The 23,891-nt window shown below is 35.9% G+C and overlaps 2 protein-coding genes across 8 annotated transcripts in view; one reads left to right on the plus strand and one right to left on the minus strand.

The window, feature by feature from the left end:
- DYTN (dystrotelin) overlaps window positions 1–11,934 on the plus strand; it is a 56,932-nt gene extending 44,998 nt beyond the window's left edge. The window contains exon 10 of the mRNA XM_085065637.1: window positions 11,083–11,934. The gene's annotated coding sequence lies outside the window, so the exon portion shown is untranslated. The remainder of the gene's footprint in view (window positions 1–11,082) is intronic.
- ADAM23 (ADAM metallopeptidase domain 23) overlaps window positions 1–23,891 on the minus strand; it is a 69,945-nt gene that overhangs the window by 12,292 nt on the left and 33,762 nt on the right. For 6 of the 7 annotated variants that reach the window (XM_085066208.1, XM_085066210.1, XM_085066211.1 and 3 more), the window contains exons 11-24: window positions 23,095–23,261; window positions 21,054–21,138; window positions 20,199–20,289; window positions 18,542–18,590; window positions 17,349–17,448; window positions 14,724–14,795; window positions 13,899–13,985; window positions 13,666–13,746; window positions 12,430–12,480; window positions 11,923–11,986; window positions 10,561–10,666; window positions 8,983–9,102; window positions 7,846–8,014; window positions 5,956–6,067 (exon numbers count right to left, since the gene is read on the minus strand). In XM_085066208.1, the coding sequence (XP_084922334.1) occupies window positions 5,956–6,067; window positions 7,846–8,014; window positions 8,983–9,102; window positions 10,561–10,666; window positions 11,923–11,986; window positions 12,430–12,480; window positions 13,666–13,746; window positions 13,899–13,985; window positions 14,724–14,795; window positions 17,349–17,448; window positions 18,542–18,590; window positions 20,199–20,289; window positions 21,054–21,138; window positions 23,095–23,261 (1,354 nt within the window). Of the gene's footprint in view, window positions 1–2,478; window positions 2,570–5,955; window positions 6,068–7,845; window positions 8,015–8,982; window positions 9,103–10,560; window positions 10,667–11,922; window positions 11,987–12,429; window positions 12,481–13,665; window positions 13,747–13,898; window positions 13,986–14,723; window positions 14,796–17,348; window positions 17,449–18,541; window positions 18,591–20,198; window positions 20,290–21,053; window positions 21,139–23,094; window positions 23,262–23,891 lie in introns of all 7 variants that reach the window. The other variant, XM_085066212.1, reaches the window with a different exon arrangement.

The following is a 23,891-nucleotide window of genomic DNA, read 5'->3' on the forward strand; positions in this document are numbered from 1 at the left end:
AGGATCACTGATAAGTCATTTTAAAACAGACTGTGCACAATAAAGTACTTAAAATGAGATTGCTTTTATGTGTTATACCTTACTGTAAGGATCTATGCCTTATGTTTTAATAAACATTACCAAATAAATTGTAGTATTAATAAACCAGAATTTTGCTACTAGTAAAGTGACATTTATGAAGAAAAGTAAAAATCCCTATGTTTCAGCTCAATGAGCTTCTCTAGTCACTGAACTCAGATGCTTGACAAACCGGAAGTAAGAGGGAGGTTTTAATAACCACCATACTGTGGGATCATTTCCCATCCAGGCTATCACAAGACGCAACACTTTGGTATATTTGTTCTTTCCACCACACTACTGCTGTGACTTGCAGACAGATTTATCAGGAGGAAACTTCTGCAGATAACTGCCTGGTACAGCACCTTTTCCTGCAAGGAAACTGCTCTGGTGTGGCTATCGTACCATCCCTGGTCAAATCCTGATACAAATCCTACTGAAGGTGTTAAAGCAGAACACACCTGTAACTTTGGTAGACTTCAGACTACTCCCTAAATCTGTACTGTCATCAAATAGATTCTACAAGAACTAATACACACCATTTGAAACTCTGCCAGTATTAGAAAAGGCAAGTTTATTGCAGACTGTCTTGCAGGTAACAACTCTGGTGATCTCCTGTCTTTTCCTGCCTGTTGCTTTGCCAGCCAAATCCTCTGGTTTAAGTTATCAAAGCTAAGTATCCATTTTTGTATTAAATCTGGAAAAAAACTATTGTACCATTTTGTCCCACATGATTCCTGAAATAAATTCGTAAAGCATAGGTAATTAAAGTTATTTCAGCACTTTGAACAAACATTTACAATTTGCACGTGAAGTGGTGAGGAAGGTGGAAAAAGGACAGGTCCTGGCATGAGGTTGTGAGGATCACACCCTCCCCTGCAGCCACTGATGGTAACAGCCAGCAGGGCCTGAAGGGCATTAGGAACTGAGAGGGAATTTGCATTCCCTGTGTGCTTTCTATAAACCAACAAAAATTAGCAGTGGCTTTACTTGAATGTACATTTATATCTGAAGGAACCAGAGGACAGAGAAAGACTGATGAGATGCAGGAAAGAAGAATGGATAGAAACAAAACCAATGAGTCAGGTAGTGAGTGAGAAAAGCAGAGGAGAGATGAAGAAAAGCTGGCATTGGTATAGAGGAATACAGGAGCAAGAACAAATGGTCAGGGACACGGGTCAGACCTGAGTGGCTTGAGACAGCAGGTAAGGGAAGAGACAAACAGAAGGGTACAAGGCAGAATGTAAGCAAAAGGCAAGTGGTCCTCAACCTGTAGGTAAATTTTCTGCTCCAGAATGCATCCCCCAAACATCTACAACTTTCACAGTCACAGTTTTTAGCAAACAGTTGTAAAAGCTACCAGATCTAAACTTTCTCAAGGAAATGACCTATTACCTTCTTCCTTCTCTTTGTTTTCTAATAATTGTCCTCTCTGAATACAAAGGCGTCTGCTTTTCTGAGAATCCTGGATCAGTTTCATGTATGTACAGGTTCCTAGGGCTGCAAACTCAGACACACCAAGTGCTGCCTCACTGGACTAGAACTGTATGTGAATGCCTTTGCACTCAGCCTGATTGGAAATCACAGACTGTCCTGCTCTGAGTTCCCCTTCAGAGAGGTGCCACTGTCCCATGGCAGATGTAATATATAGTACTAGAAACATGGAGAAGTTGGAAATCTCAGAGCAGCAAAATGACAGTCATTTCACCTGTAGTTTGCACAGGGAATGCAGAATGAAGACATCTCTTAGATGGGCCTTTTTATATGTGTATATCTACATAAACACAAATTTATAGAACTCATGGATAAAATTGGGGTACTGGGATAACCCTGAGGATTCCAGTTTCCTAGAACTATGAAAAGACAATAAAAATTGCACATACATAATCTATATACATGAATGGTATATTCCAGCACTGTGCTATCTTGAGATAACAAAATCCTAGCAACAGAACCTTCAGAAGCTTTACTGTGATACTACCTGTCTGTATGACTATCATCAGCTTTCATCTGCCTAGCTTGATCATTAGACTGAAAGCCCTGCATGTAATGAAACAGTCCACAATACTTAGTCTATTTTGCAAAATAATCGCAAAATTCCTTTTTTTCCCCCTCCCCCCCTTTTTTTTTTTTGTAATTTGTAATTTTGTGTAATGGAAACATTTAGACAATTAATTTTATGGTGACAATGTAAAAATTCACAAACTTATTGTTTTATGCCCCACATTATCCCAGACAGGAGAAGGTTCAACACTGCATGAGCAAACCACATGACACAGACACAGTCAAACCACACGACAAATACAGTAATACAGTCACCACAGGACAAAGCTAAGGGGGAACACAGAGGGCTCAGGTGCATACGGTTACCTCACACACTAAGGCACCAGACAGAGAACTCAAACTAAGAAATATGCTTACTCTATTCCCCACCCTGTGCCTCCAAAAATCACCCCCAAGGCCAGAATGGTCCCTGCCACTGCACCTATTAGCCTGTTAGCGGCCATGCTCACTGTGTGGAGGGAAAAGGGAAGAATTTTTCAGGAAATCATCACATTGTCTGAAATGAAAACATGAAATAATTCCTCAAAGGAATACTTTTTGATATACTTTTGTTGGATAAACAATTCAAATCTCCTCACAAACCTTTGTTTACCAAATACTATAGCTTTATAACTTCTGAAATTAGGTCTACGTGGTTTTTTTTGAATGCTTGCAAATATTTCAATTAGAAGTTTTCCTATAAATTCCTTTTAGCTTGTGATTCTATTATTTACTTTCAAAGGGAACATCCTCAACTTACTGCTTATTTAAAACAGCCAAAATGTCAATAAATCACCAATAAGAAAGCTTTCTTTTTGTTCACCAGAAACTTACTGTATCCATAGTAAAATAAAGAAAATGAAAACTGTTTGAAAACAATTCCACATCAGGAAACAACAAAAAATCCCCAACTTTTAAATTCATTTCTTCACTAATTTGTAATATTTTTCTTTGTTACTGCATTTATCAACAGGACTCACTGTTTATCTATATGACAAAACCAGGTAACACCTTTTAAAAGCAAAAACCTACCCTAGAAACTTCAGGTACCCTAGAAATGCTTCAGATAACACCCTGGAAGTTTTGATATGTTCAGATAGTCTCTCTTAAGCCATCAAGGCCTTATTTTTAAGGGAACTCTTTTGAGGAAAAAAACAACTCTGTACATTTCCTATATTAGAGATAAAAGTTTGATAGATTCATTAAGTCCCAATAGACCACAAACAAGCAGCTGAATTCCCTGTCAAATGGGAACTTTTTCAAAGGACAAGATTTTATAGACTTCATGCTGAATGAAATGTGTTTTAAAATATTTTGGTAATTTCTTTTCCTTTTTCATAAATACACACACACACACACACACACACACACACACACACTTGAGACATCAGTTCTATATTAAAATAAACAAACACCACTCCACTAGTCAAATAAAAGGCCTAATTCTGCAAATTAAACAGCAAATGAAAAATCTTGTGTGCATATGGAGTCCCACAGATTTCAAAACTAGTAACCCACACTCTAAAGTAATTCAAAGTTTTTGCAGTAACCAAAAACTAACAGCAAGAACTCTTTGTCTTCCCCAAACTGCTAAATGCTGTGTACATCTACTAATACAGGATACAGTAGGTTGCTGAGTTCAGAGTAATTCAAGAGTCACGTATTATTATCAATATAATTAAGGACCACAATTTTTTTATCCTGAAATAGAGAATGGAGCCAAAAAGCAATTGATGGATGATGGAAAAGTCTGAAAAGTGCAACAGAATAGCAGACAATTGTCAATTATAACAACAATACATAAATATAAATAGCAACACTGCCTAACTCCACTTTCAATTTGTAGCAAGAAAAGTGCCTGGATTTTTGGTGTGAAAAATCTTAAGCCTATTAGATGAATTTTCACACCATGAGTTTTACACTTCATTCAAACTTACGGCTAAGGAAAAATAAGTATTTTTGTTTCTTTCTTAGACTTGTAAACTGGATTATGACATAGGGAATAATAAGGGGAAAAAACTTAATAGAAGCTGCTTGAGTATGTTGGATCATTACAACAAAGAAAACTACTAATTTACTCTTCTGAAATCTTCTCACAAAGGAATTCCTCTATAGGCATACAGAAAGAGATCGTAGTAGTTCTGTTAGTGTTCAGTCTCCTAAATTAATTTCTAGGTGAATTACTGTAACAACATAAGAAATATAATCCATCATTTGAGATCATTGAGCCACCTTGAACAAAAGCAGAGTTTGCCATTTTGCAGAGGACTCCAAACTGAAAAACAGGCAGTCTAAACTTTGCCTGTACCTACTGGCAGAAATCCATGCACATACTATTTATTTAAGGCTTTTTCCCAGAATATTTCAACGTTGATGTATTAATTTTTACAAAGGTATATCCACTCTGAACTAGATGAGTTAATCTGACTTACAATCATGTAACAAAGATAAGTATCATTGGATAATGAACCTTCTGTGCTGCCCTTCCTACAGACCTTTTCACAGAGGAGGGAATCATTTCTTAGCTACCAGATTTGGAAATGAACAAAGTAAAGTTCATGTGCTCTCAGTGTCACAGCTGTAAATCCTGCTCTCCTCATCCACACACACACAAAGATATGAACAGCTCTGTTGTGTTGGTCTCCATATATTTTTTTAAGACTCTGTAAGCAGCATTGCACAGTCAGGAAGGATTTTAGGGGAAATGGAATGATAAGTAGCTTTGAAGGGTAGAGTACAAACCAGGCAGCTCTACACTGAACGCTGTTGGGATTGGGAGTCCAGGAAGCACCTGTACAGATTCCCTAATACAAATCTGGACTGGTCTAGAGAGCCTCCTTTACAACAGTAATTTGTTTTAAGAACTCTTCAACAGTTCTTGGCAAAGTCTACTGGAACCATTCTGCTAAGGGGTAACAGAAAAAGGCACACAAGACAGATGTAGAGCCATTCTAGAGGGACATATCCAAATCCTGTCCTTCCTTGAAACCTTGGATCTTTTAGGGTAATCAGTTAAAGTCTGAGTCCTCAGGACTACATTTTTTAACAACTCTTATCTTTTCTCCATCTGCCTTGCAAATGGGGCAGAAGAACCTGGAACTGGGAACTTTATCTAAATGCGTAACACTGGATGAGATGTTGAATAATCCCCTGATGACAGGAAAGACATAAAAAAAAACTGGACAGCACAATCCAAAGATATTCTTTGGCAGAGAAGTCAGAGAGAAACTCAAATACTTTCCCTCCTCTTTGAAAAACCTTTTTGATTATTTCCTCAATACCTCCTCCTGTTATTTATGCTTTATTTGTAGTTGAAATACCTACTAAATACATAAGAACAAGCAACAATGATTGTAAGAATATTTTCAGTTCTCAAAAATCTTATTTCTTTTTTTCTTTCATTGCAATATGATTTCCAGGAATCTCATTTTACCAGGGACATCCCACTTTTCCCTTTTTTATGCCACAGCTCTCTGAATTAGCTGAAAGCAACTAAGGAAACTGAAAATCTCTGCTAAAATATAAATAGTCAATTATCATATAAATAATAAGCGCTACACTAAGTCAGATTCCAATCACAATGAAAATTATTTTAAAAAATAGAGAATAAGGGATGAAGGAAAAAGCATTACCTGTTGAAATCTTCCCCAAATTTATGATAGAAAAGTAAAAGTTTCATCAATTCTTGAAGCAGAAAAACCTACTTCCTCTACATGAAGCAGAATTTTACTGTCTGGATCTAAACACAGCTGTACCATAGTATTTGCTTTTTATACGCTAGTTCTGCTAGCATGTGTCAACAGAAGAACATCATAAATATTTAAAAGTACACCGAAATTGAAACAAAACACAAACCCTTGGGTCCTTCATCCTTCTTGCCACCGGTATCCCTGACAGGATCATCAATGCTGCAATCTGTCCCAGCCCAGGAGAAATTACAAATGCAAGTGGCTTCATTACTACAAACCTGGAAAAGAAAATAAGTGACAGCAGTTAGTTTTATGCTACATATTACTAACATGTCACACTGCATTTCTTTAACATGTACTTAGATACTTAATTCATGGTATAAAACTTACCTATTTACGTATTGTAACAATAGCACTGAGTGTTTGGAACGATATAACACACTTGGAAGTTTGAACCCTCTTAATACTCTCACATGCTGGGAGAAGCAGAAGTGGTTCCAATCATACTGACACTACATACCTGCACAGGCTGTGAAAAATAACAGCAATTTATCTAGACTAGTTAGATCTTCATAAGGTAGCTCTCTGGACTTCAAGCCTGGATGCCCAGAAGGCCTTTGAAAAAGTTCAAGGCATGGTTACACTTTCCAACCTCTCATTCACACCTTGCTCCCATGTGGAATGAAGTCAATATATTTTCATTTTTTCTAAGCAGCAATGAGGAATGCTTGCCTGGCTTCTAAAAGAGAGGGAAGAGTTCTTCCTAAGTTTACATTTACTTGAATGACATCTAAAAAAGGACTTAGAACTCTAAAATTTGCAGTTTATTCATTAGACACAGGAAAACCTATCCAATGGACAAAACATAAAACATGAAATCAATAGTAACAGTTAATAGCTATAAACTTTCCATATGAAAAAGAACAAGCAATGGTGTTGCTAGAAGAGGTTACTGTGGAAAAAAGCATGACATGAGAAACAGACAAATAATGAAGTTTTGATTATAGGACTAGAAATGAAGTCAATCATTATACAGACAGCTAAAAACGTCTTTTGGATGCTGGAACATAAGGTGAAAAAAACCCAGCAGACAACCTACACACAAATGATTCTAAGTAGCACATGTGATTTTTTTGTTCAACTGTTATCAAGCTCTGTTTTTAAGAAACACTCACTGAACAATCTTACCTAAGAAGTTGAAGATAAACGCACATTATGGCAGGTTTGATCAACTGAAATACCCTTTCAAAATCAGGAATTATAATGATCCAAAACAGAACAGGTAGGATAGTTCACTCACCCCTCATGTCACTCTCAGAAAGTACCAAAATTATTTCTAATCTCCTAGATACTTTCCAATTTTAAAATTTTTCTTAATTTTGAATCGAACCCTCTACTTTGAAACACTCAATTTCATATTCAAGTACAGACAACAAGAAGAAATAACCTCTTTCTTGTATAAAGTCCAGCCCTCTAGGCAAGTATTTGTCTCACTGAATGCCACAGTGGATTTTATTAGTATTTAAAACAGTGAATCTGCTCATCAAAACACACCAAACATCTTAGACAAATGAACTTATGGCTAGGATAAGAAAACAATGTGCCTGAATGTAAAGTGACAGACTTTGGATCTGTCCAAGAACTGTTCGGAACTGTTCAAGAACTGCCTCTCTGCTGAGGACCCACAGTTTGGAATTTTAATTATTTAAGCCATGGGCTGTAAATCTGTGAACACAAGATCAACTTTATAAAGGTGTTAGTGTGCAGGAAATTTTAACTGAAGATGGCCAAGTAGCTTGAAATATGAGTAGTACATTACAGAAGTCTTTACAATAACTAAGGTCTTTCTTGTGAGCAACAAACCCAACACTTTGGATAGAATTGCAGAACCAATTTGATGACTTTTCTAAAATTTCATCTGTGCATCACAAAATGGTAGTCTTTCCCTGAACTGAACATTTGTGGTTTCAAATCAACACATCTTAGGAAGACTTTCAGGTGCTAGGATCAGAGAGAGGTAGGGAAGCAGAGCTGCTCACTCCCAGGACAGACTCACCCCATGACCAGAACAGACTTTTCCATTGGAACCAATGGGACAGCTGCTTATGTTCAAGGACTGAATTGGCAGGCACTTTTTGTCCAGACACATCATCTGAGGTCCACATGGAGCTCCATCCTCCACATAACCTAGATCTGTATCATCATCTAAAAGAACATGAGCACCACTAGGAGAAATAAGTTTTAAGATAGTATTAGTATTATGAATGGAGTCTTTTGAAAATATTAAAAACATGTCAATGTAGATACTAAAAGCCTCACACCTTTCTTTCATTTAAGCATTCTGACAGAATTAACAAAACAGTGGAGTTTTTCTGTCCATCCACAGCAATGACAACATGTTCCAGTTGTCAAAATAAAAAGAAGTCTAGGTAAGGACTTGAACACTCAAGAAGGGCAGCTTAGGCTTTGGGGTTTTTCAAGTCTCTGACAGACCATGCTTTTTTTTTTTCTCTTTTTTTCCCTTCTTTTTCTTTTCCAAATGCTGTGAAATACTATTACTAGGAAAAAAATTTAAAACTAACTTCCTATGTGATTTGTATAAAAACACTAATGGAATAATGGAAGAATTAAGAATCACCATTCACTCAGGACCCAACTATGTAAGAGTGTATTCTTAGTGTGACAGCAATGTTGCCAATGTCTTTAAAATACAACCCCAGTATTGTAGCAGACTGAAATTCATTCACCTGTCCTTCAGCTACTGAACTATAGCTGAACATCTTTATCCTGCCACAACTCCACAGTTTCCTCCCTCTCAGCCTTCATTTCACTACAGCTGTTTCTTTGTGTATTTAATATTCAAAATCATTGTATTTAAAATACAGGTCTTTGACAATCACAGACTTTCTCCACTTTCTCCCAGAAAAACATAATGCTGCTCTGACTGAAGTTCTGCTATTGGAGGAATCAGGTAGAAGATTCAGGAGGATAACCCACATTTCACCCTCTTTAAATGTGGACTATTAGACTTTTTATGGTTTGGGTTTATTTTTTTAAATCAAAAGAAATACCACTCAGAATAATGATTTTGCTGCAATTACCTAAAATTCACAGAATCTTACATTTATGTCTATCTTAATTCAATTAGGTTTGACAGAGAAAAACCACGTTGGAATACTGCATTATCTTTTACCTGCAGTCCACTATGCGTCCTTGATGATAAAAAGAATTTGGGATAATTTCTCCTTGAACTTGACCAACTCGTGGAACTCTAGTAAGATTAGTACAGAGCAAAAAGCCACAGAAAACATCACTGGAAAATGAAAACATAAATCAATATATTACTGGAATAATATCAGGTAAACTTACAAAAACGAAAGTCTGGTAATGGTGCTGCTGATCACAGTTAATTTATTACCATAAGCCATATGATAGACTTTGAGAGTGCAAACCTGGAAATATTATTTTATTTAAATGACAAGAGGCAGAAACAAGACATCATTCATTCTAATGCACCAGTGAATGTTCACATGAACACAGAATGTAACTGTGCTCTAAGAACAATGCAGTACAAGTAAGAGGAGCCAAGTTGTACAAAGCTTTGTCATGTTAGGCTGAGTTGCTTTGCCCTCTCTCTGGCAGCTTACACACTATATGTTATTGTCAAGTTTGAAATTTTAATTTATTTCCCTTGCAGAACAACAGGGAAATTTTATTTCCCTTGCAGGACAACAGAACCATAACAATTGTTAGTGTGCAGTTGTGTGTGCCCAAATTTTGGCAAAGAATCTGTTTTATTTTATATCATGTTATTTTATATCTGCATATATTTAAATATATTTTATATAAGATATACAAGATATATTTTATATCTTCTATAGAAGGACATCAGCTAATACCGATTGTCCTAAGTCACAGAAGCAGCTGGATGAATGCTGGAAACTGACTTTGCTAAAACTGAAAAAAATGTAAACAGCCCTTCAGTCAGATCACTGTCCTGCATCTCTCTACCCCTTAGAAATAAGGGGCTTAACATACACACTAGAACAACACTATCCTCATCTAAATATAAAAAAATTCATTAAATAACTCCTTTCCTTATGATCCTATCTGAAAACTAATAATAAAAAAGCCACTATACAAGCATAAAATAGTCAAAGAAGGAAAACACTATTCAAAACTGAAATTTGTATGCACATAATTAAAACTTAAAAAACAGAAAGTAAATCAGGAGAAATTTAAGTCTATCCACTGATCATCATTAACTTGAAAATTAAATTTAATCAAATATTCATCTAGTAATGAACACATGCAAATGAATCAGGCCTTTTCTCCATAGCATCCAAATGTCTCATGGTCCTCTCTGGTCCAAATAAAGGTTGGAACGAACTTGAAACAGCATAATCTGGTGTCAATCCCACACCAAGTGAGCAGAATGTGCGTATTTGCAGTCTAATTTATCCCTGCCAAGTCTGAGGTGTTTCTATGTTATGAACTTGTGATTTTTTTGTTGTCTCAGCTCCTCTGAAATAATTAAAGTCATAGTATACTCTTTTGAAAATCTGGAATTCTTTACAAGTGTATTGCTGAGTCACTCGTGGATTTGTCAGAGCAGAACTTTTTCAAGATGCAAACCTTGCGAGGGAAAGAAGATTCAAAATAGTGCAAAACAAACTGCTGAAACATGCATGAAAAAGTAGAAAGAATAGACAATTTTAAACCATTACCAATCTATTTAAATTACAAATAATCTCTACCAAACTGAACTTACTGCTTGCTGCACTGAATCCATCGGTCTCCATCCTTTCCACAGTTTCCTTTTGTTGTGCCTTCTGTATTAAGCTTTTCATAACAAAATTTGTCAGATCCTGAAGACTCTGTTGATGAAGAAAAAAGAAACATGCTTTCCACTGGCAACATGACAGCTTTGAAACCTGGATAATTTATGGCAGCAGTTCTCTGTAAACATCAATCTAAACACACAGGTATATGCCCAGATGGTATTTTCCAGTGACTACAAGGAAGAACAGGCTAAACTGAAATACCTACTGATATGTTCAAAATTTACTCTGAACTGAAGGAAAGTAGCCTTCACAGTGTCTGTATTGTATTCTGTATATGAAATTTATCTGTGGTCTAATTTTTTTTCACTTCATAACAGTTGCACATAGATTTTATCTAGTTGTTTTTCACTGCAGTTATTCCTGAGCTGCATTTCAGATTTTATATAAGACATTTATGATAAGCATATATTCTGACATCAGCTCAATGTTTATTTTATTCTCTTTTTCAGATGTTCACAGGAAACCAAACTTGAACAGCCAAAGTGTAATTTCTACCTATTTTTAGGAGGAAAATTCTGAACAAATAGGTTTTAAACCCATAATTATTTACTAACAAGGTCATTTGTTTTTTCTAAAAACGAATTTAGAAAAAAGAGAAAAGCACAACAGTTATATAGAGGAAGATAAAATAATAAGACAGAGTGGCTGCAGTGGCAGTTATGATTAGACAAAATGCACAAGAACACACTAAATGCCAGAGTACAGGACGTCCTGGTAGTTCTACTCTGCTGAATTGTCTCAAAGTCATTACACAGAACATTCAGCCCCTCTCTGCTGCAAGCAAAGCCCATTGCAATTGAAATTATATTTTACTCAACACCCCTGGACTTAAATCCATACTATGCATATTTAGGTTCACACCAATGTACTAATTTTCCTGACTTGGAGGACAGTATAGGAAGGAGAGGCAACGTGGAGCAGCTTTAGCATGAGCCACTGCTGGCATCATGGAATTGATGACTGTCATTAAAAAAAAAACCCAAAACATCTGTTTTTGAACTATACCCCAAAAATCCTCAGCCCTCTCCCCTCCAGTAGCATTTGCTGCACTACCCAGATCTGCAGCCTCATCATGCCAGAACTACCTCACTGACACCACTCCCAGACTCAGAATTCTACTTGGCAATCAAGCCAGTTTCCCACTGCAGTTTACTCACTCTACTGACCAGAAAACTTTAACTCAGAGTGACAAGAGCAACAACAAAAAAAAAAACCAAACTAAAAATACAAAACAAAGGCAGGAATGAACCAGAAATAGAATACAGTTAAGGTAGTTAAAGTCAACTTACTAGATCCCCAGATGTATTTGCATTGATTATCTCTTGTCTTGCATTCACCATTATAGCAACGACCCTAAACAAAACACAGCATGTTAGCACTGACAACAAATATCTCGTTTTCACTCTTCACACACATCTTGGTATGTATAATTGTTTCCATGCATTTGGGTAGATGAAGTGCACATTTTGGCTCAGATTCCCAAAGCCAGTTTGTGTCCAATACATACTGACATTTAAGCAGTCGCTTTATACCTTTATATAGTCGTAAAGAACTTATTAATGTGGAGTGTAATAAAGATCTACATGTAAAATGTAGAGATACCAAGTGGATTTCACTCAAAGTAGAAATTATTACTATTCATAGAGTGCACAAAGCACAAGCAATATTGATGTCTAAAGGACAAATTTTATGAAGAAATATGGAATACAGGATTTTTAAAAATCAACGCTAAAACAAAACGAGTATTTGGTTGATTTCCATTTGCTGATGTGCAGGGATTTTAAAACACTGCATACCTGATTAGAATCACAGGCATACCCATCTTGTTTATGAAGATTTGGCGGACACTGAAAAAAAAAAAAGAATCTTTTTTGTGATGTGTACTGTAAAAATACGTCAGAGTATCACATATGGAATTCCTGCTTTGAAGACAATTGTATAACATATAAAGTAGGTTGAAAACATAATCAGTGCAACAGTCTTTATAGCTACAAATAGAAATTAAAAAAATAATATCTTGAGCCATGAAATAGAAGGTTCCTGCATATTCCAAATAGAAATTAAGGAGGTGAGGCAAAATGAGAACCAATGTGTTCAGTAACAGGATATTTGGTAGCTAATACTGGGGTCATGTTTGCTTGCTGTTTATTCCTATATAATTGAGTATTAGCCAAATGTTTTCAGAACAAATGCATAAGATCTACAGTTTTTAAAATTCTCATACATGTGCACACTCTTAGAAAACATAACACACTTTATACAAGTCTCACAAGGAGCAATTGAGGGATCTGGGGTTGTTTAGCCTGGAGAAGAAGAAGCTCAGGGGGGGGCCTTCTCTACAACTCCATGAAAAGAAGGTGTAGAGAGGTAGAGGTCAGCCTCTTCTGCTCAGGAAACAAACTACAGGATGAGAGGAAATGGCCTTAAGTTGTGCCAGGGGAGGTTTTAATTGGATATTAGGAAAAATTTCTTCACCAAAAGGGTTGTCAAGCATTGGAACAGGCTGCCCAGAGACATGCTAAAGTCACCATCCCTGGAGGTATTTAAAACACACATAGATGTGGCACTTAGGGACATGGTTTAGGGATGGAGTTGGCAGTGCTGGGTTAATGGTTGCAGTCAATCTAAAAGGTCTTTTCCAGCCTAAATGATTCTATGTTTCTATACTCCATTAGCTGCAATTTTCTACAGTTATATTTTAAGCTATTTTATTTCATAAAATCTTACTATTTGAATACATTCATATTTGCAGTGTATTATTATTTAAGTAATAGACCAGGCAAAGATCAAAGGAGGATGCTTGACACAAATATTATACACAAAACTCCAAGAGCTATAAAAACCAAATAAACCTAAAGAAGTCATATTTTGAGTCCGCTTCAATTTTTTTTTTCCATGAGTTTATTTATTACACCATTATTTTGGGCATGACTGTGCAGTTTGTTAATACAATTTTCCTGTTAAATGAAGACAAAAAAAAGAGTGCAAACAAACATCAACAGTGCAAGCAGAGAAAGTTTCTGCACACTTACCTGTCCAGAATCCCCAGTGCAGAACTCTGCAATGTCACACTCATTCACTGCATATCGGCAGTCATAACCTCGTGGGAAGAACTACAAAATGAAAAATATAGCTCAGGACTAAGATTACATCTACATAAACTGCTTCTTTTCCTTCTACCTAAAACACACTTTGTGCTTTAACAGGCTGCACATGACTTCCATGGACAACTGAAAAACAATTGATACATGGCAGCAACACTTACAAGACATGATGTGTTACAGCACGGTCCATCACTACAGTGAGCTCCATTAGAAAGAGAGCACTTCTTACAACAGTCTGCATAGCATTCCTGAGGAAAACATTAAGCAAAAGGTTTAGTTTTCCACTTTAAGTAAGTTTCTTTTTCTTCACAACCATAAACTATTACATACTAGCAGACAAAAGATTCAGTTTAGCACTGAGGATCTGAAATTGTCAGCTGAAGAAGCCTTTGCAATACTCAAAATACTAAAGGGAAAACAGTGACATATAAATGCTGTAGCAACACAGGGATTCACATCTCCTGAAGCCTGTGCCAAATCCATGCTGCTTAGTTGAATCATATTCAATGCAGAAAAATCCCCTAACCTAACTACAGATCCAATTATATTTAAAAACTAGGACTCAAATCTAGAGGGAAGATTTTTGCACAAACATTATTGGAGTATTTCTGCAGTAGAGAAGAAAACAGTTTACTTGTTCTGTCTGAACAGAGGTCCCTATCTCCAAAGCATCAGGAGTGTCCCACCGCAGACACACTATCCAGGAAAAGCAAAGGGCTAAGCACTTCTCCTGTGCAACTCAAAAACTGCTGGGAAACAGCTGTATCTTGCCATTGGTATAACAGGAACTGTTCTAAGGACACTGTCTTTGCACTCATTGTCATTTGAAAAAATGTTTTAACAGAGGCCTTTGATGAAAATGTTCCCAAACAACAGGCAAAACAAATTTATTTCCATAACCTTTCCCCCCTCCCTTACCAATCACTTAATTTATCTTAATATATTTTGTAAGAAAGACTTGTGGAGTAATATATAACTCTACTTGCCATTCGAAAACCACAGTCACATTCTTCTCCTGCTTCTACGTATCCATTTCCACACTCAGTGGCTTCAAAGAGCTGAAAGAAAAAGCCCCCAACCCAAAGTAAGAATAAAACTAGTGTCAAGTGACATTTGTGTCACACACAACCCATTTCTGTGATGCTACACAAATGTGCTGTCCCAGACAATGCACATACTGTGCCTCAGCGATGGAAAGGCAGTGTGGTTTTCAAGCGCTGCTCAGCAGAATTTTGCAGACATGAAATCTGTGCAGCCGAATCACAGGAATGCTGGTCCTCTTTAGGAGAACACTGATGTCAGAAAACGATGAGAAATAGAGAGACACTACAATAATATTTAAGGGGATGACATTTGAACTTCATTCCTGTTCCATGGACTACCAGTTCTCTGATAATTCTTTCAAGAAACCAGTCCACAATATAATTCCTGGGATCCACTCAGGTGCCCATACTTGCTTATGCAATGGGCTACTGTCTATTCCTGTGCAATGTTTGTGCATGAAAATAATAAACATTAAGAAATACTGGCAAAAGGAAGTTCTATGTGCCTTATTAGTAAGTTATACACAGCCACATACAGATGGTACTAAACAGCTAATCCTAGGACCAGACACACACATACTAATAGATTCTGCAGTTCAGGATAATGTAGATTCTATACTGGTTTCACATATCATAATTTTGATTAAAGATATTTTTCAGTCTTGTCACAGAAATAGTTTTGCAAAAAGCTTGTCTGTTTTCAATATAATTCTGCTTTAAAACCATGTAAGAATATCAGGAATCTCCAGTTTAACTGGGATATTAGCAACAGAAACATTCACTAGAACATGATTGAAACAAGAAGTTAAAAGTTAAGTTAAAATGTGAAGAGATAAATCTAAGGGTGAAATCTGTGAGTAAACCTTTCTGCATGGGCTTAGTGGAAGTAAAGCTTTTGACCATCAGTAAGATATGAAGTACAACATATAATACAATGCAAATTACATATAAACTTGGATGGAATTCTTATTTGGTACTTTTTGGTGGGGTAGGGGGGAATCATAATGCCTAATAAAAAAGAAAGAAAATATTTCACTTTTGTTGTATAAACCACATAGGTAATCAACAGCACCTACAGTTCTGGGTGTCAGAAGCAAAACAATACTGAAGAAATATCCTTATGTGCTCTTCTTTGCTAGCAATGTTGACACGATTTAAAAAAACAATTTATCTGTTTTTTTCCCCCCTATAAGCTACTGTTTCTATTACTCTTCAGTGCAAACAGCAAGATCTCTTACTCTGAAACTGAAATTCAGTTCTCTATTGAGAAAATTACAGAACACAAGCAGGCACACACAAATTTCCTATGGCAATCAGGAGCCATCTAATGTTCATATACATGTCAGAACATAACTCAGGTTATAATTTTTAAAATGGCATCACAGTAGCTGCTTAACAACTCTGTTTTACTTACTTAAGGATTAAACACGTGATTTTCTACCTTGCCTCCTAACTTCCAAAAAACAGGATTCTAAACATTTTATGATTATTTTTCCCCACAAAGTACTTCAAAGCTGTGAAATACTGACAGAGATAATATATTAAGATAATTCATCCATTTCCTGGGATCATTTTCCCCAAAGTAAATCAGATTTTTATTCTGTATGGAGTAAAGTTGACAACTCCTTCACATTACTTTGCCTGACAACTATCATTAAAAACTGAAGCTGTGTTTTTCTATTAACATTCTTACTCCTTTCTGTAAGAGTTCTTGCATTTTTATTTTATAAGCAAAGATTGGTACACTGGGAAAAAATTCAAAACCACTTGAACAAGCAAAATTTTTTTTAGTTAATTGTGCAAGGTGATGGTCCACCAAAGGGCACAGCACAGTAAACAGAACAGCCTAATAACCTCATGTGGTATTAAATTCTACAAGGACAGCAAGTTTGACACTATGACTAAATAGAATATTAATACTTTAGATTGCTCTTACTTGGCAAAAAGAGCTGCATGGAATATTTTTATACTAGTCAGCTTTAGAAGGATGTCATGCTAACACTGTCTTAGAAAAAATTATGACCTTGGTAAGTTTTTAGGCAAATAAAGCAATGGATGGTACAAGGAAACAGCTATGAATTATAGTTTGCTAGACATCCATTAGAAATTAAATGAAGTTAACTTTGAGCACAACCAAAAGTTACTACTCTCTACATGAAATCAGCTATAGATTTCTGTTTCCTAATGTGGTAATTGGCATTTTTTATAACAACCACAGACACAAAGTCCAAGAATTGAATGTAGGTGGAGCACACACTATAACCTCACTTCTGGATTTATTTTGCACCACCTAATGTCTTAAATAAGTAGTGCATTTATGCTGAATGTGATATTTATGGTTACTTGAGTGTGAAGAATTATAGAAAACAAGTTGCATTCCTCTCAATATTTTTAAATGCTATGGGGATGAACAGTCAGGTAATTACAACCTCAAGAAAATACCCACACAGATATCTGAATAAATTTGAGAACAGATGTATGTCAGTGAAATAATTTCACTGATGGAAAAATAATAATTTTCATTAGAACTTGTAGCAGATGTCTCCTGACTACCAACTTATTTGTTACCTTTGTTGGCCTGTTAAAAAGACAGGCACCTCCCCCACGAAGTAAAAATTCTTTGTATTCTGCAATGCTGCATTTGGAGAATTTCCTGGAATGGTATACCCTAAAATGGCAAAGAATTAGGTGAGTAAATGCCTTGAAACACCACCAGCTACTGGAAAGGGGCAAAGGGGTCACAACATTTTTTAATACTGTAAATCCCAGTTTCTTACAACCACTGTGTCCAACAGTATGACAGCTCAGTCTCATTCTCAAACAATAAAATCAGAACAAAGGAAAGATTTTAAAACATTTTGCATTTTTATATTTCTACTTTATGAATGTACAGTATATAAAACTGTAGCTTTTAAACTTCTTAAGAAGGTAAACCCACATTATCATAGTAGCTTCTATGCACCCTTTCTATTGCATGCATAATCCAGTATCCTCTCAGGTTTTTTTTTCAGCACTTACAAAATGCTACAGCAAGAGGTTTCACAGTTTAATACAGACTGGTGGAACAATCTCATCCCATTTTCTTCTGTCATATTTGCTAAACTCATTTCATGTCTCCCTAGTTCTTACAGTGGAAGAAAGAGTAATCATTTGTTCATGATGTTATAGACTTCTCTCATATTTCCTCAACTCTATCTTTTTCCCAGACTACTGAAAATGTACTTTATTAGTAGTTTCTCACTCAGAAATTGTCTGATATGTTTATTGTCATGTTTTGAGATCTGGGAACGAGGTCTATTCACAAGTATAAAGATCGGGGTAACCATGCCATAAGAAGGTTCTCCATTCCTTTCCTAACAGCTCACCGCTACTAAAGTGCTATTTCTTATTTTAAACTAATTTTCTCCATGATTTTTGCAATCTAACTTCCACAGTGAGCAAGATTCTGAGAGGAAGTGATTTATAAGACTCAAACCCCTATATTTCAGAAGTTATCCTTTTCTAATCAATTGCTTACAGTATTGAGAAAACAATCTCTGGCAGAGTGTGAGTGTAGAGGGCAATGAAATTCCTCCCATATAGATGTGCATTCCCCTCATACTTTACTGATCATTTAGCTAAGGATTGAGTTTCAGCTGTTTCTGTTTTTTTATTTATTAGAACTAAAATACATGGATAAAACCCAATGCGTAAATATTTCTGTCATAATGTAAATTATGAACTCCCTCCAGAGCCCTCAATTGCTGATATTTATGACATACCCTGTTTCCTCCATGATGCAACCACCCCAGGATTCAGTGCAGTCACACTCTTCTCAGACAAGACCAAAATACAACAGAAAAGGAGAGAAGTTATAAATATGCTTACAATAAATATAAAGTACTCACTATGAAAATGGACCTTAACTAATAATACAAAGATCTGATGGTTGCTTGGCTGTACAAACTCTTAGCCCCAAAAAGGAAACCCACCCACTTGAAGACACACTAATACATTAAATAAATGTGGTACTTTCAGATTACCATCTCTGCAGGTTCTTAGACTCAACACGAAGTTTCAGGCAGTATAGAAAGCTAAAGATAGCTGCCAAGGCTCTTCCCTACATGTTCTCAAAACCGGCAGCACAAGGGTGTGTGCAGAACACATAATATTGATGATTCTAAATGCTCACATTTCCCCCTCCCTAAAAATACAGAATGCCCCGAAAGAGAATTGTTACTGGACAGGCCAGGCTTTTTCCCTTTGGCATAAAATTATTAACAGTAATATGTGACTCAGCCAATCAAACATTTATTCAAAAAGTAGTTGAATGAAAATGGATTTACAGTTTACTTACAGCTATAGCATGTAAGTCAACAGTGACCAAATTCATAACATAACAACAAAAGAACACCACCTTTTGGTTGGTAAAACAGAAGCTGCAAACTACCCATAAAAATTATCTACCAAAGATAGATGTATTGGAGCTACTACTGGAAATCCAGAGTTTCTCCATGGAAAATATTTACAGATTATTTATAGGGTTCTTTGTACTTGCACCAGGTCTTTCATTAATCTTTCTCTTTGCCCTTTTAATAAAGGGCATCCAAGTAAGGACACTAAGCTATCATATCAAAAACCTCTATCTTTGAGCTTAAAAAAGTTCTGATTTATAAATTGTATGAACTCTGTTTAGCCCATAATCAAAAACCAATTATGCATAAAATATTTTAGCAATTTGCTAGTTTACACAATTCAAAAACAATGCTTTACAAAATAATATTCCCTAAACATGGTTTCCTACTTCACAGATTTTTGAAGTGATTCCACGGTAAAGTCAAGATTATCATTCACATTTTTAAAGAGGAAATGAAGAGAAAAGGTAGCCGAACTGCTTACAAAATGCAAGTGAAAAACCAAACATTTTTCTTTAGCCCTGAAAAGGGCTTTGCAGCAGCAGCTTTTGTACCAACACTGTACATGTGATAAAGCCACACAAATGTGGTCTGGCTGTGAAACAGGAATGTAACAAATTGAGCAAATATCACACAGGATTAGGTTACAGCTCCTTACCATTTCTTCAGTTGTAAGTCAGGTATTTTTGCATTTTAAGAAGTCAGTGATTGTTCTATTGGATTTATACATTTCATGATGATAGAAAAGGAGTTCTAAATTAAATTAATGGTGTTTTTACCAATATACCTTTGAATATTGGTTATGAACCTAACCTCTCAACACAGGACATCACTGAGGTCATTACAAAATGACGCTAAACTGATAGCTCTTATTTTGCTGAAGCTCAAATTTTACTGCATATATTTCTAAAAGCGGCAATTCTTGTTCTACAGTTACAGCAATTTTGGCAATTCTTTCAAACACAACAAAGGAAGTGTTTATGTATTTATCTAAGGGAGACAAAAGAATACTCCATGTACATACTCGGTTTCCTGGCAGCCGGCTCCCATTGTATTCCAAGATTCTGAGCCAGACTTTGTGCTAGTTCCTGTGCCATGGGCAAAGGAAGGCCATACTGCATTCCAAGAGGAGCACAATTATAAAAAAACAAAAACCCATTAGTTATTGCAATGAACACTACACTGGCTCATTCTGGCTTACCACATACCCACTACTTCAATAATTCAGTACAGTCAGTCACAGTTCCGTGTGATACAAGGAAAATAAACTCAATAAAGTACATAACAGAAAAATATTCCTCTCCTAACCTCAAGTAATCTCTCCTCTCAGATTATCCTAAAGAAAGAAATCTTTTTTATGTATTTGTAAAACAGTTCTGTAATATTAGAATTCAACACATGTTAAAACAGGAGACTTTCATTATCAATTTAACACTGCAATGAGGAAAAAAAATAACAATAGTGAAGAAATCAATCCACAGGGACAATTTTTTTCCTAATTTCAATGTTAAAAAAATTCAGGAAGAATTACATGTCATTGGTACTTCAGAAGATCAAGTATCTCACAGTGAAAAGACAAAAAGATATTCACTGCTGTGTTTCGAATACCCGTCTGAGATTTTTTGCTCTAAATTTCTGTAAAATATAATGAAAGACTATTTAAATTCTTTTAAAGAGAATAATACAGACAGGAGAAATGCTTTCTAAAAAGAAAAGCACTCTGAGCAGTAGTTTGATGATGATCAAGAAGACTGGCTGTGAGAATCCTAACTTTTTAATACATAAGTTATCTCTAAAGCCCTGAATACTGAAACATATAAACTCTAGAGATTATGAGATTCTACTTTATTTCACTTTAGTCATGGAAAAAAAAAATTACCTCATTCACTCCTACTCCTCTGGCCACAGAGCAAACCCCTCCAAAGTAACTTAAGCTGCTCCTTTTGTAATGAAATGTCACATTCCTTACAAACAAATAAAAATGAAGAAAATATAACACATTGACATTGGGCAGCAAGAGCTTATTGAAAGACCATACTGTCACACATACTATGGTAGAATTGCATGTACATTCTTCTTCTAGCATAAAAAGCAACTGCAAGTTTACAAACAGAACACCAACACTGAAAGAGGTGATTATATACAAGCTTTGACAAAAATACTATTTTTATCTTGTAGAGTCAGAATCAGTCTTTAACCCACAAACAAACCAAGCACAGAAAGCTTAGAGTGCCAGACTCCTAAGACAATACAGTGATAAAACTTCTTTAAAAAGTTAACAATATATTCCAATTTATGATCTGTAAGGAAAGAATTCTGTTCTGAAATGTATCAGTATTGAGAACTTTTTAAAGTAGGATCTTAATCCAAACCAATTCAAGTTCTAGTTTCAACTTCAAATGAAAAGACTGAGGGGTGTACCTAAAGGGAAAGTAATTTAATACTGCTCTTTAACCCTGCCTCCTTTCATTTATTGTTAATAAACCCCAAACAATTTAGCAAAGTAATATAATCTGGAAGATCTAAATTATTCAATAAAATGCCTATAAATTACCATGAATGATACCTATTTTAACTTCATAGTAATAATAATAAATCTACACAGCCTACAAATGACCTACAATCACCCTGCATGATGTACGAATGACCTAATCTTTGAAATGTAATGTGTTTTTTTTTTAATGACAGGATACTCCATACAGGTATATATTTATTTTTCAGAACATTCTAACAGCCATCAGAACCTTCAGACTGTAGCTTAACTAAATACTTACAGCCAGAGGCTTTGCAACACACAGGACTGTAGTAAGGGCTGAGCCTGACAGGCACTTTTGGAAATAGTCTAGTTTATCAGCCCAGCTCCAAGGAGGCTCAGTTGGAGCACACCATGTTTCACTGGCTTTGGAAAATCTCCAAACATGAACACTCCACAGCCTCTCTGTGCAGCCTGTTCTAGCATCTGACCACTGTCACAGTGAAAGGGGTTTTTCCCCCCCTATGTTTAAATGGAATTTCCTGTATATCAGGTTGTATTTGGTATCTTTCACCATGAGAAGAGCCCATTGCTGGCAAACTCTTCAGCAGGTGACACAAAACATGCATGAAAGTCACCAAGAGTGCATGTCAGCAGCACTTTCACAATCTTATGAAGAACACAATCAGCATTGTATTGTGATACCTGTATTAAGGAAATCTGGAGGAAATTCTTCATCCCCTATTTTTATCTTCCTCTGCAGAAGATAAATTATAGGAGAAACCCATTGAAGACATTTTTTGCTCCATACTCATAGTATGTAAGCTGCTGGGAGATGGTTATGATCTTTATGCTGCACAGGGGAACACACAGTTCCTCCTCTTTGTTTACAATACTGTGAAGTAAAATAATACTTGCTCAAAGTTGAATTCATGCCTAGTGATGCAAGTGGAATTTCCCCTCAAAATGCATTGTGTCTCAGAGAACAATTCATTACAGCTCTAAAGGAGACCTTCCATTAGCAAATCATCACTGCAGCTACATGTGTGAATAAATATACTAACTGAAATGCTCCTGTGGCAACACATAATACTGTCAGCTCTGCCCTCTCCTGATCTTAACTGGAAAAGCAGTACATTACACACCTGATTAGCAAAGTCAAATGTCCTTAAGGGCTCATCAGAAACACTTCAAATATCACTGTCTCCATGTTGCAAAGACATTCAAATATCATTATAAATGTATGTATATATATCAACATGAACGTATAAACTACACCTATTAAAAACAGGTGTTAAATATGGATCAAGCTTCCTGAGGAAGGCAGATGTTGATTGATATAGAGAATACCAAGCAAAAAAGTAAGAAAGAAGAGACAAGTAGACAAAAGCAGTAGACAGGAAAGGATATCAAACTAATATTGTAAGCCATTGCAGAGGCTACATACGAGAGCAGGTGCACAGCATCAGCGTGCTGCTTGATGTAGTGCTGCCGGTACTTGGAGAAATCGTGGAGCATCTGCAGAGGGTCAGGGTGAATATTAATGCGATCTCTGTCTGTCCAAGTTTCCACAGCAACGAGAACCACCCTGGTGTTCAGCTGCTCCTTGTATATCTGAGGGTAGAGACAGGACAGGCACAGGAGTAGAACACTGGGTCAAACATGCACAGTTAGCCAGTAAGAGTAAAGCGGAAGGACAAGAGGGATAAAGCAGGAGGAAAACATGGGGAAACAGTTAGCTGGTAATGCCTTGCATTTCCTAAAGGTTATCATTCTGATCAGCTTAAATTTTAGGTTTTAGAAGAAAAAAAAACAACTCTTGCTGCTCTTTTTTTTGAGAGCCACTCCCATTTTTTTTAAAATTCTCATGTCAAATATTTTTGCCCCTGAGTTTTGGAGAAAACATGTATAAAAATCAGCAAAGAACAAATGTAAAGGTACACTGGATGATCTCAAAGAAAAAAAGAATGATCACAAAGAGAAAGAGTAGCCAAAGACAATTTTTAAGTTGAGCTTAAGTAATTTCTCAGTTTTCCAATAAATCAAAATTTAATTAACATAACGCTTGATTTCCATTTATATAGCATGATCACTTAACTCCACTCAAGCAATGTGAGAATCAAGTAAAAATATTATTTTTTTCTGTAAATTTTAATGTTACCATAGACAAGGAAACAACAATCAGCCAATAATAATAAGAAAACAGTTTTAATATATACATTTTAATGTTGTGTATGATACTTG

This window comes from Lichenostomus cassidix, chromosome 7, assembly GCF_008360975.1.
Source record: "Lichenostomus cassidix isolate B80296 chromosome 7, HeHo_3.0, whole genome shotgun sequence".
In the NCBI taxonomy this organism is placed as follows: domain Eukaryota; kingdom Metazoa; phylum Chordata; class Aves; order Passeriformes; family Meliphagidae; genus Lichenostomus; species Lichenostomus cassidix.